Source organism: Condylura cristata, unplaced genomic scaffold (assembly GCF_000260355.1).
Source record: "Condylura cristata isolate star-nosed mole 26May11 unplaced genomic scaffold, ConCri1.0 scaffold00022, whole genome shotgun sequence".
Taxonomy (NCBI): domain Eukaryota; kingdom Metazoa; phylum Chordata; class Mammalia; order Eulipotyphla; family Talpidae; genus Condylura; species Condylura cristata.
The window spans coordinates 6,555,122-6,568,182 of NW_004567123.1; the positions used below are offsets into that span (position 1 = coordinate 6,555,122).

The window sequence follows — 13,061 nt, forward strand, 5'->3', positions numbered from 1 at the left end:
GATCTGCCTCTTCTGCTCCCCACTCTGTCCCTGGTGAATCCTCTCCCTCTCCGCATCTCTGGCCTGTACCCCAGTTCTGTATGAATAAATAAATAAATCTTAAAACAAAATTATCTAACTGTAGGGCCCTCCCTGGTGGCGCAGCTGGTTAAAGCACAGCACTGAGAAGCTACAGCCACTTCAGCGTGAGTTTGATCCCTGCCTAACCCGGAGGTGACCACATGGCAGGGCAGACCTCTCCTGACCCGCTCGCTGCGCCCAACGTAGTGTACTTCATCAGTCGGCCTGTTCTGCGAAGGATCTGAGCTTCTTGCTGGAGATACTTCTGTGAAGGTTGTGTGGAGTTGTTTCTTTTTGTTTTGCTGGGGACAGCTTCCTTCTATGGATCTTCCATCATTATGCCAACTGGTTTTTCTACATTAGCAGGAAAGCTTGACTACCAGATAACTGAATAATCCGTAGAGGTCGGACAATATCAAGGGTGAGAAGTAGCTGTGAGCATTTTCCTTTGCTGACCATTTTAAAGCTCAAATATCAGAGTTGAAAAGACCCAAGTTTGATTGAAGGGCTGTTTATGGAGGACACATGACTGTCTTCCCCTCTTCTCTCCCCTTTTCCCTCCCCAACCCATCCCTTTCTTCAATTCCCACAGCCTCATCTGAATTACTGCTAAAATACAGCATCTTTCCTTGTTGTACCCAGATGTGACCTTAGGATTCTTTTCCATGTAGAACTCCATGCAGCACTTTGAAGATTCAGGGTTAGTTCAGGATATTTGAATTCCCTGACTTTGTCCAACCTCTTGTTTCTGGATTTAGTCTGCTAGCTGGTAGGAAAGTCAGAACTGTAATCTATGGAAGGAGAATTTTGCTACGTCTGTTCCCTACTGCATGATGCTTCTGTGCCTTTCTCTGTGTGTGCATGTGATATATTGTCCAAGCCAGGATACATCTGCAAAAGGGGTAGTGTCAATGATTGTGCATGTCAGCAGGAATGGGGGCTGTCTTAGGCCAACTCAAACATGTATATATAAGCAGAAAGATGGCGCTAAGCACGCAGGCTCAGTGATTGGTTTGTGAGGCAGTGATGCCTAGCCTGCTGTAAATCTGAACTGGGATTTGGGCCTTAGCATCTGATGTTATCCAACTGTTCTACTCAACCTCATAGTCAGTCCCCAAACTTGATTTTGGTGGGGACCCCAGGCTGCCAGATGGGCCCGCCATCATGTCCACAGATCACCTCCTCTGGGACAAATATGTAACTTTTTCCAATCGAAGCCGGTTACATTACAGAGCATTCAGTGTGACAGATGTCAGCTTAGTTTTCTCCAGAGTGTGGGGCTGTAAACCTAGGGGGATGAGAATGATCTAAAGATCATTCGTGGAGGGCCAAATTCTTAGCAGTTGTGAATTAATTTTTATGATTATCTTTTATTAATAGCAGGTGACAAAAAATTCCTTTTTCACATGCCTGAAAATAAAAATGACTCATTTGATGCCCTAAAGTAGATGAATGGATTAAAAAGATGTGGTACATATACACAATGGAATATTACTCAGCAATCAAAAAAGATAAACACATGCCTTTTGCAGCAACATGGATGGAGCTGGAAGGAATCATGCTTAGTGAAATAAGTCAGAAAGAAAAGGAAAAATACCAAATGGTTTCACTCATAGCAGGAGTATAAAAGACCGGGGAGAAAATAATAATAATAATGAATAACTATATACCAGAGACATTTTCCGGGGACGGAGTGGGCAATGGGATAAAAAACGGGAGGGGGGGAAGTACACTGGATTATGATGATGGCATATGGGTGATTTGGTGATGGGAAGCCCACAGGGATTGTAGCTGAGATGGAAAAAGGCACAAAATGATGTAAAAAAAGCTATTATATTATTTTAAAAAATGACTCATTTGAAAAAAATATGGGGTGAATAACAGTACATGTAATACTCTAGATACAGCAGAAACAATGAACACAACACACAGCACACAAATGCGAAGCTGGGCAAGACCTTAAACTAAGGCCTAAACTTGTGGGAGCCTTGGAATAGATTTGTGGTTATTGACTTATGCCCCAAAGACTCAGTTCAAACTTGTGTGTTGGTCACGGCGGGGAAATCGCCCTTGGTGAGATGAAATGACTTTAGGGCCTCACAGCTTGTGGTAGGTATAGGCAGGTATTGTGAGGTCTTTTGTGTCCACAGTTGATTCTCTACTTGTAAGGAGATTCAGGGAATCTCTGTCTCCCAGGAGACAGACGCACAGCATTTCTGAGTATGTGCACTTGATTTCGGTGTTCACTCCACCTCTCCGGGTGTCACCTCAAGGTCGGGTAGATACACTGAGTACATTGGTAGCTTCCTGCATCTGTCAGACTTGGGAACGTGAGTGACCTGCAGGAGGCACTGTCTGAAGTGTGGGCATCAGCTCCTCCAGGAACAACCCTCAGCCACTGGGGGTCTGGGGCAGGTGGTTGAGCTCCCCCAGGCTCAACCTTGGTAGCTACACTCAGAGACCCCAGCCCCAGGTGTCCACAGTGATGCTCATTATGCACTCTCTTTGGCTTCTCCCCTTTCCTGTATCACTGCCCTCCCTCACTAGCAAGGTGAGCAACGCAAGTCCAGTTCTTGCCTGGAAGTGTACCTCTGGGAAACTCAAACTAAGACGTCCCCTTAGGGGTTTGGTTAAGTGAAGGCTGGCATTCTCTATGCATTAGGAAGGGAGCAGAAATGGAAGAGTAGAATTCATGTCTGGCCCATGATACTGGTTGACAAATCTTTGAGTGTCTACATACATCATATCAATAAGGGTTGGGCTGTCAGCTCAGTCTCAATGCCCATTTCCTTTGCCTTTGGATCTTGGAAAATATGACAGAGTGACAGGGACTGATAGCTAATGCTTTCACAAACTGCCATCTATTAATATTACTTAGGTAATTAAACTTCAGAACAAAGCTTCTGTCTTTTTATGAGACCATTAAGCTAAGGCTTATTTTTCCAGGGTTGAAGAAAAAGTGCTTTTCAATTAAACCTTAGCTTACTAGAAATTTTAATGGAGTTTACTTAGTCATTAGCAGTTGGGTTTTTAATGGAATTTCTAGCATCTATGTGAGTAGAGTTGATGAGGCTGATTTTTCAGGGTACATTGTATTCTAGTTATTTTTCCAGTTCCTTTCTTAAAAATGGTCTAGACAAGAAATTCTAAAACTTCAATAGATGAATAAGAGCCAGAGTATGTTCATTTCAGGGGTTTAAACCCAGAAATTCTGACCAATAGACCTACGTTCTTCCAGATATTTGCATATTTAATAATTTCCCAGAAATTCTGACCAATAGACCTACGTTCTTCCAGATATTTGCATATTTAATAATTTCCCAAGTGGTGTGATCTAGGGACCATACTCTGAGTAGCTCTGTCCGAGATCTATAACATTCAATACCAGGGCTGTAGTGTTTTGTAAACTTGGACTATTGATCTAGAGTCTCAGTTCTGAAAAATCTAGATGCTTTTGCTGGTGGTGCTGGGGGAGCTTTTGAAAGTGCAGCTGACATCATCTATAGCATAATAAAAACAGGAGCATCTACACATTTCTGAGTTCTGAGTGAAAACAAAAGAAAGCGCATCCAAATGAATTCTCCCCAGCACAGGAGCAACAGCACATTCCAGCCACACCTACTCACTTTCGAAGCAGTTTATCCCATGATTGCCTTCCAAGCAAGAGAATGTACTTGCAGAAACATCTGGCTAATCCCTATTTTAAAGATAAATATTGAAACAAGGGGAAAAGTGATCTTTCTAAAATTTCAGAGACAGACAACAAAAAATTATTAACACTGAGATAGAGGGAAGGGTGCTTTTAAATAACCAATCTTCATCAAGATCGAAAATCTTGATCCCATAATTTAGTTGAGGATTTTTTTTTTAATTTAGCAAGTGCTTAGTGCCTAATTACTATGTTAATTTCTCTATGAAAGGACAAAATGTTTGTGGCCAATATTTAATGACTTCATCATCTAAGGCAAACATGTATAAATGAAAAATAAATCTTTGATTTATTTACAATAAAAAAAAGATAAATATTGGCTGGAGCTTGTTGTCACTATCAGCAGTTTTAAATGCTTCGGTGAAGCAATCCAAGCAAGAGTGGTTGTTTGGAATGATCCTGAGATGGAGGTGGGGGCAAGAATGGCTGGCGCCATGTAGAATGGGGTCTGAGCTCTTGAGTAGCAAGAGAGGTCCGAGACTTAGCATCTGGGACCCAGTGTCCAGTGCCTTTAGTTTCTTGTTCCTCGGCACTTCCTCCTGCTGGGAAGGCAATCAGCCTTTCTTACACTACCATTTTTTCATGACGGGACAGCGCTAGGCTTATGTAATAATTCTGGGTAATTGAGAAAACCAGACCCTTCAAGAGCCCTGCCCACGTTACTTGGGGGAATTAACACTTTATTTACAGAGGAGCATTAAAAGGAAGGTCAGTATACAAATATACCTCTTCTGAAGGAAGAAACAATACTGGTGAGTTCTGCATACTGGTCCCTTGATACAGGCATCTGTATATATAGGACCCTTCACTACACTTCTAAATAAACTATTCATTATTTTTTTTTTTTAAAAAAAAGGAAACCAGAAGCTAAACACACATACTTAGATTTCACATTAATTTAGTTTAGACAATCAGAGTCCTGTACTTAGAAACGTGTCCTGTTTTATAATTTAATTTCCTTTTAGTTTTTTAGAAAAATTATTTTATATAATCTTTACATTGTTCTTCATTCTGTGCATTTTTTCATCTCAGTTGTAATCCCCATGGACTGCCAACCACCAATTCACCTGTGTGCATCACTATAGTCCTGTGCACTCTTCTCATCTCAGTTTTGGTCCTATTCTCCTCTCTACCCCCATGAAATGTTTCTAGTTTATAGTTGTTCATTGTTTTTCAGTTTTACTTCATTACAATTGCCCCCCCCCAATCCCTTACGCTCCTGCTGTGAGTGAAACCATCTGGTATTTTTCTTTTTCTTCTGATTAAAACAAACAAGCCAACAGAAAAAAACTTCAAAGAGTGTATGGATTTCTTAAAGGGGATGATTTTCCCACACCTCTTGCTTTTCCTAGCAAGCAGTAATGCCACAGCAGATACCCAGCTCTGGGGCTGAGGAGTGAGTGGGGCTTTGGAAAAAGCAGCAAGTATGCTTTATTTACAGTAGGAAAGACATGGAATCAACCCATATGCCCAAAAGTAGAGGGCTGGATTAAAAAGATGTGATACATACACAAAATGGAATATTACTCAGCAATCACAAAGATAAACACATGCCTTTTGCAGCACCATGGATAGAGCTGGAAGGGATCCTGCTTAGTGAAATAAGCCAGAAAGAAAAGGAAAAATACCAGATGGTTTCACTCATAGCAGGAGTACAAAGGACCAGGGGAGAAAATAACAATAATAATAATAATGAACAGCCATATACCGAAGACATTTAATGGAGATGGAGTGGGGAATGAGATCAAAAATGGTGAGGGGAGGGAAGTTCCACTGGATTATGGTGATGGCACAAGGGTGATTTGGTGATGGGAAGCCCATGGGGATTACAACTGAAATGGAAAAAGGCACAAAATGATGTGAAAATAAACTATTATATTATTAAAAAAAAAAAGCAGCAAGTGAAACCAGGGACAAACAAACGGTGGGAAACTAAGTCTAGGTTCAGGGTTATTCCCACTATCTGATTGAAAGATCCCAACTTGGTCACCCAGTGTTGGCCTTTCTGGCACCCTGGGAGGTGTTTCAGAGTCTTAAGAAGAAAGAATTGGGTAACTGGAAATTACAGGATGGGAGACTGGGTGGTGGTGGTGGTTTCCCCTGGAAGAGATACTGAAGAAGAATGAGAACCTGACATTGTTCCTAATGTGCTTTGCTGTCCAGCTGGGGAACCAGTAGCCACATATAACAATGGACAGATCAAACAATGGTTCAAATTGCATTGTGTTTTAAGTGTAATGTATACATTAGGTTTCAGAGAACAAGCCTGAAAAAGAGTCTAAACTAGCTCATCAATTACTTTTCAAATATTTATTACAGGGTGAAATGATAATTTTTTGTATATATTACTAAAATTAATATCACCCATTTAAAAATGTTTATTTAGGGTGATGCAGCTGATTAAAGCACAGCACTAAGAAACTAAAGCCACTTCAGCATGAGTTCGATCCCTGCCCTGGAGGTGACCCACATGGTGCTGCAGACCTCTCTTGAACCACCTGCTGCTCCCCTCAGCAGTGTACTTTTGACAATCTCCCCACTCTGTCTCTAGTGAAGCCTCTCACTGCCCCTGCACCTCTGACTCTACCCCAGCTCTGTATGCACAAATAAATAAATCTTTAAAAAATTTTCATTTACTCCGAATACTAGAAATTAAAAATCATGGAAGCTGGGACAATGCTATATTGCTAAATCAGGATAACATTTAATTTTTACTTGCATAAACCTATGCAAAAAGAATGCATTAAGACACATTCCTAACAGTTGCAAACTGACCAGTTTGATCTTGCACAAGCCTTAAGTTCCTTCAAATGAACCCTCAAGTTCTTTTAGGTAGATAAAAATATCCAGATGCTTGAGTTGGGTGAGGTTAGCCACTCCCCTAAAAAATCTTGTTCGTTTCAGACCAAATTCACACAGATGTTTTCATTTATTCTGTTACAGGTCCTCCAAAAGTTCATATAGTCTCTTCTCTAGGCCCCCCACCAGCCCCTAACGTCCCTGCTTTCTGATGGTCTAGGTGCTAAAACAATACTTTGCATGAAAAGTTTGTTCAAGACAGGTGACCCAGTGGTTGGAGTTCTGAGCGCCTTATTGACAGCATCAATCCTGTATCTCCATATACCCTGGTGAATTTGATTCCTATTGCTGACATTGCTCACATGTTTTAATGCATCATTAATAAGTCAGTAAAAATTCACATAGCAAGCTTTCAGCTATTGGTGGGTATGCATGGCAGAAGTGGATAGGTGGGTGGGCAATTCCTAGGAACCCCAGTAACACTCACTGAAATAGGGCAATGACCCCTGAAGTAGTTAAGTCAATTCCAGACATCACAACCTACCTTATTCAGACAGTTCTTTATACCTATATGGTTTATCCAAGCAAGGTCAATGAAATAAATGTCAATAGTCTATTAGAAAATTTGGCAAGACCCATCAGGCTTTGTCATAAATGCCATTTCCAGCTGTAAAGGAACACAAGTTTCTGTCATAGCAATTATTCTAAAAAATGCATTTTGTATAGAAGATGCATGATTTTAAAGTGTCAGCAGTACTTAGGAGAAAAATATTAAAATGAAAGTTTCTGTATTAAGGGCAAACTATGTTTTAGTCTTAGAAACTTAATTCACTGTGGAAATATAGAACAAACATAGATCAAATTTTAAGATTATTTTTGGGCCCTCTGTAGTGGTGCAATGAGTTAAAGCACAACACTGTGAGGCTGGCTGCCCGTGCTTCAGCTTGAGTTCTGTCCCAGCCAGGGAGGTGACCCACATGGCACAGCAGACTTCTCCTGACCTGCCTGCTGCTCCCCTCAGCAGTGTACTTCATCAGTCAGCCTGTTCTGCTCCCCACTCTGTCTCTGGTGAATCTTCTCACCACCCCTGCATCTTGGGTCCGTACCCCAGTTCTGTATGCATAAATAAAAGAAATCTTAAAAAAATTAAGATTTTGGTATGTAAATATAAATAAACTCTAATTTCACCCCTTCTACCTCCTAGCTTTTCACCTCCCACCCCCGATTTTTCTGTATCAAAGTTTCTCAAGTTTTCTCACATTCAAACATGTGAGGTTAGAGAAATCTTTATTGTTGGAGACAGTCCTGTGTTATCATAGGATATTTAGCAGCATGCTGATAGGAAGTAGCACCCCACCATCCAAATAGTAATAATTAAAAATGTCCCCATGAGGGCAAAATCAAGTCCCCCTACACTCACTGAGAACTATGGTTCAGCCTAATCCAGTGCCTCGCTAGAAATGCAGAATCTCAGATGCCCGCTGAGACCTGCTGAATAAGGGCTGTGCTGTAACAAGACCCAGGTGTCTGGCTTACTCCCAGAAGTCTCTGTTGCGAGGCCCTTCTGAGACGGGTGTGTGGCATGTCTCATTGCAGGAAGAAGATGAAGCCTTACTTGGGAATCTTCGTCATCAGCTGGAAGCCCAGTTTCTGCAGGATGGTATCAGTGCAACAAAGGATAGGTACAAAAAGGTAACCACAACCTTTTGGACAATCTTCCCCCAGAAAACCCAGTTTAGTCCAGGGCACTTGTATATGAAAACGATCCCTTTAGAGACCTTTTGTGTTCATGGAACTGTGTGGGTGGCATGTGGGGTGCTGGGCAGTGCACAGTGAAGCAGGTGCATGGAGAGGAGGGTGTAGTGAGTGCGTTGGGTACCGATATCTATATACCACATTACAGTTCACAAAGCTATTTTATATAGATCTGTCCTAACTAAGCTACAATCTGTCAACTGTTTCAGTTCAGAAAACGTAGACATGCAAAAAAGGCAGTTTTGCTTTGTTTTTAAAAACTCTGCTTCTGGTGATCCTTTGATGTAGTGCTCTGCTCTGCTCTGTCTCCTACCCCACCCAGCTTCTCATTAAGCCTGACTCTGGGGGGCCTTGGTGTACTGGAGAAATCACACCCTGGAGCTGTGTAATCATGGCAAATGCCTTACCCTCTCTGAGCTTCTTTTCTTCAAAATACAAATACCAGACTCCTTTCTGCACAGCTGTGTGCGAAACTGAGTAGAGAGGACCTGCGGGCATGGCCATGCCCTGGGCTGTTCTTGCCAGTGTCTTCTCCTTGCTCCATTTATCAGTATCTGCAATTTTGCCTCAGCATTTTCTCCAGGCTGCTGCAGGCTGCTGTCCCTACTTAAAAGGACAATTGGGGAATGAATGCTCCTGGGGGCAGACTTAGCCAAAAACTGATATAAGCTGGTAGACACGCGCCTCAGCGCCTCACCCTCTCTCCTGCACCAGCTCGCCTAGATGCCTGCTAGGCCTGGGCTCAGGTGCCCACAGTGGTGACTACCAGACAACACACCTCTCTTGACCACCTTCTCCTCCTTGTCTCTCCTCCTCATTCCACTACCCATGTTTCTCAGCATCTTGGCCCAAGTAAATTATTTCCACTCAGATCCTTCTCTCGGGGTCTGTGCCTGTCCTTTTGTGTTGCTGTAACAAAGCATCATATCATAGCCTGGGGGACTTACACACAACAGAAATTTATTTTTCGTTGATCTGGAGGCATCTTCTGCCTTAATGGGCTGACTCCTCTCCTTTTGCTGTTCCCCTAACTTTCCATCAGGCTCTGCTTCTTGTCTCTCTTGTATTTTGCAGGAATCCTAAGATCCCTAGCTAGAGACAGATTCTAAGCAGCTCAGAGCTTTCTCGGAGACCATTTAGAGTAACAGTAGTAATGGATTGCGAGCTCATAATTTCCCAGGCCTGGTTTCATCAGACTACAAAATGGCCTCTTTTTTTTTTTTTAAAGATTTATTTATTTGTGCATACAAAACTGGGGTACAGGCCAGAGGCTCAGGGGCGGTGAGAGGCTTCACAAGAGACAGAGTGGGGAGCAGAACAGGCAGATCGACGAAGTACACTGCTGAGGGGAGCAGTGGGCGGGTCAGGAGAAGTCTGCCGCGCTATGTGGTCACCTCCAGGACAGGCGGGGATCAAACTCATGCGGAAGTGGTTTCAGCTTCTTAGTGCAGTGCTTTAACCCGCTGCGCCACCAGGGAGGGAAAATGGCCTCTTTTTAAGTCATCACTGGCTAGAGAGTTGTCCTTCCGTGTCCTGAGTCAGGGATGGGAAAGGACTGGGGCTGGCCGAGGCATACTACCGACGGGGGCAGCCAGGCCATTTATTAGCCTTCACATAGATGAGCGCAGCTCTGCTCATAAAGGGGATCTGGCCATCCTTTCCTGACTGTGCCCCAGTTTTTCAGGAGAACCTGAGATCCATGAAGCTTCCATCGTTTGCGAGAGGCTGTGCGTTGCCAGTACACGGTTTAGGCTGACTGGTCGGCCTGTCCTTTGAAGCGCTGCCCATGCTAGTGTCAGAAAGTGTCCTCTATACTCTCAGGGGCCTTTTCACACTGTTTGCCTTGCCTCTCATACCTCTGTCGCCCAGGGCTTTGCGAACACAGCAGCAAAGCATTCACCTACTTGTGGTGAAATAGCGAAATGGACTAATCTGCCCATTAAGATTAAAGACACATCACGGCCCCCTGCATATATCACTGCAGTGGTGTGTGGAAGCAGAACACGTGAGATCATTCAGGGGTCACCTGCTGCTGGAAGGAAAACTCACTATTTATTTATGCATATACGAACTGGGGTGTAGGCCAGAGGTGCAGGGGGTGACAGTACTCACCAGAGACAGAGTGGGGAGCAGAACAGGCAGATTGACTGAAATTCACTTCTGAGAGGAGCAGTGGTCGAGAGAGGAGAGGTCTGCTGCGCCATGTGGGTAGCTCCCTGGCCAAGGATCAAACATGCTGCAGTGGCTTCATAGTGCTGAGACTTAACCCTTTGCACTGCCAAGGAAGCCTGCAGCTCAGGTTTTTATGAGAATACTTTCCTTCCTCCAACAGAATCTTATGGAAATTCAGACCTATGTCGACATCCTGCATCAGATTGTCCAGACCGCCCTTCCAGCATTTACAAGCAGGGTGAGGGAGGTAAGAATTAGAGTGAAGCTGCAGCAAAGGTCTGTCTGAGATATTTTCTTAGGCTTTCACTTCCTTCGTTAACAGAGGCCCAAGGAAAGGAGTCAGATGGTGCAGGGAGCCTGGGTGGTCCAAGGCTTCCCCATGCCCAGCTTACATTCACGCCTGAAGTTTTCCTTCCGTGCTTTTATTCTGAATGCTGGAACCGGGACAGCTAAGGGCATACACTGTACACTGGCCATTTCCTCAGTTATTTCCCCTTGAGAATTGTGGGCTCCTTTCTCTGTGCACTGCACAGGAAACCACCAGGTTCCCACAGGTCTGGCGCTGTGCTGGGGTGGAGGGTCCCCCTCGTGCTGGGGTGGAGGGTCCCCCTCGTGCGTGAGTTCCTGCTGTTGTGGTGTGCCTGCCAGCTCTGGGTGTGTGGGGGTTTATTTTGGCTTTGTTTTTTGTTCTTCTAGTAGGTATGTCACGTGTCTCCCTGTGGCTTTAACTCACATCCTCTGTGAGTAATGATGCTGGGCATCTTTTGATGTGCTTGTCATCCATGTATTTTCTTTACTGAAGTATCTGCTCAAATCTTTTGCCTTTTGAAAAAAGTTGGATTGTTCATTTTCTATGAATTCTGAATAGAGAGCCCCAGACAATTAGTGATTATCTTTTCAAGGGTGGGCTTTGCTATTAATTATGTAAGTCTGTGACTTGAAAACTATAGGGAGGGATGGGAATAGAGAAAAGATATTGAGGTAGATTTTATTTTAAAGGGGGGGGGGTTGGTTGTAAAATGCCAATATAATGTCCCAACTGCTTTTTGGTTTACTCTCAGCTGTTCGCTAGAATATCGACACAGCTTTTTTCCAATGTGTTTTATGAGCTTTTGTGATGCATATAGCATGATGCATGTGAAAATAAAATAAAGGATATGGATTAAAATAAAAACACTGTTGTGTCCCTTTTCCAGACATGGCAGCAGGCTGTTCAACTGATAAGATTCTAGGCTTTTATTGCAAACATATGAAGTGGTCTTCAACCCTGATGGCCCCAGCAGTTGCTCAGAGGTCTGCCAGGGCTTTATCCCCCAACTCAATTGGCCTCTGGGGAGATGGCAAAGTTGGTGCCTCAGTTGTTCCCAATGTCTCAGGGCAGCATCTGGACTAGCTGCAGAACCAGTGGGCCAGGGTAGCAGCCGGCTGGATTTTTTTGTCTTAGTTTTTATAAATATACAAAAGAAATCTCCACAATTGCATTCTAAGACACTTTTGAACCCTGCAAGGGTTATCTAAGAGATAGGAAAGGTGTTTCAAATTTTAATTTTTGGGGATTATTTTTGTTCTTCCATATGTACACACTAACACTCACCTGCCAACAACCCAGAAGAGGCAGGAAAATTGCCCTTGTATTCATGGGGATATTCCTGTCCAAATTGTCTGCTAACTACTATGCCAGGCTCCTGCTGTCTTTAATTTGTGTAACTGAATTTTACAAAGGCCTAAAGTAGCTTTTCCTAAAGCCTTACATTTTTTCGTAAGAGATTTCTTGCTGGTACCTTACTTTCATTTTGTAAACTCATCTCCCCCTCTAATTGAGAGGTGTTTAGTATCAAAGTCCACTTTTAGACTCATATCATTGGTCTTCCTGTAACAATATTCTTCTGAATTAGAAGAACACAGAGGCTGCCAGGACTTATTTGGATATCAGCATTTGTTAATGAGCCCAGCTTTGTTGGGAGCTTGTTAAACAGTCTCCCGATCACCCCAAAGCCCCTTGAGTCAGAATTTGCATTTCAGCAATTCTGCCCCTTACCCCCCCTTACCCCCTCCCCCCCCTCCAGGATTTGTGAATGTTAGAGAAGGGGAAGCACAGATTCAGATATCAGCACCTTTGTTTTTTAGCCTTAGCTTAAAAATTCAACATGAGTTAGCTATGACTCTCAGGTTTGTCTCACTGGCTCTTGTTATCCTTAGAACTCATGTATGTCACCTTTGCACAAGTGAGGAGACACTGGTGTAGTTTCCTCGGAATGAAGGTCAGCTGGGAAATAGGTCAGTACGGCAGAAAGTCAATGTCCTCTCACCAGGGGGCGTCCGGGAGGGGCCAAGCTGCTTTACCACTCACTGCTGCAAAGGAGGTGTGTCCGGAGACACTGGAAGTCCTGCCTTCTGTGTGATGGGGCCACTGCCCACATGCTTCCCATTATGGACATTTGTCTGGCTCTAGTTACGTGTCTGCGTATTGCTGCAGCCACTTGCAGTGTCTGAGATCAAGGCACCCACTGACATGAGTGTGTGGTCGGGAACACGGCAGCCCTGGGTGTGTGCTTGGTTTTGATTT

The 13,061-nt window shown here is 43.5% G+C and overlaps 1 protein-coding gene across 1 annotated transcript in view; it reads left to right on the forward strand.

The window, feature by feature from the left end:
• Nucleotides 1-13,061, forward strand: part of BFSP1 (beaded filament structural protein 1, filensin) — a 29,763-nt gene that overhangs the window by 3,521 nt on the left and 13,181 nt on the right. The window contains 2 exon segments of the mRNA XM_012728092.1: nucleotides 8,165-8,260; nucleotides 10,656-10,742. Coding sequence (XP_012583546.1) covers nucleotides 8,165-8,260; nucleotides 10,656-10,742 — 183 coding nt within the window.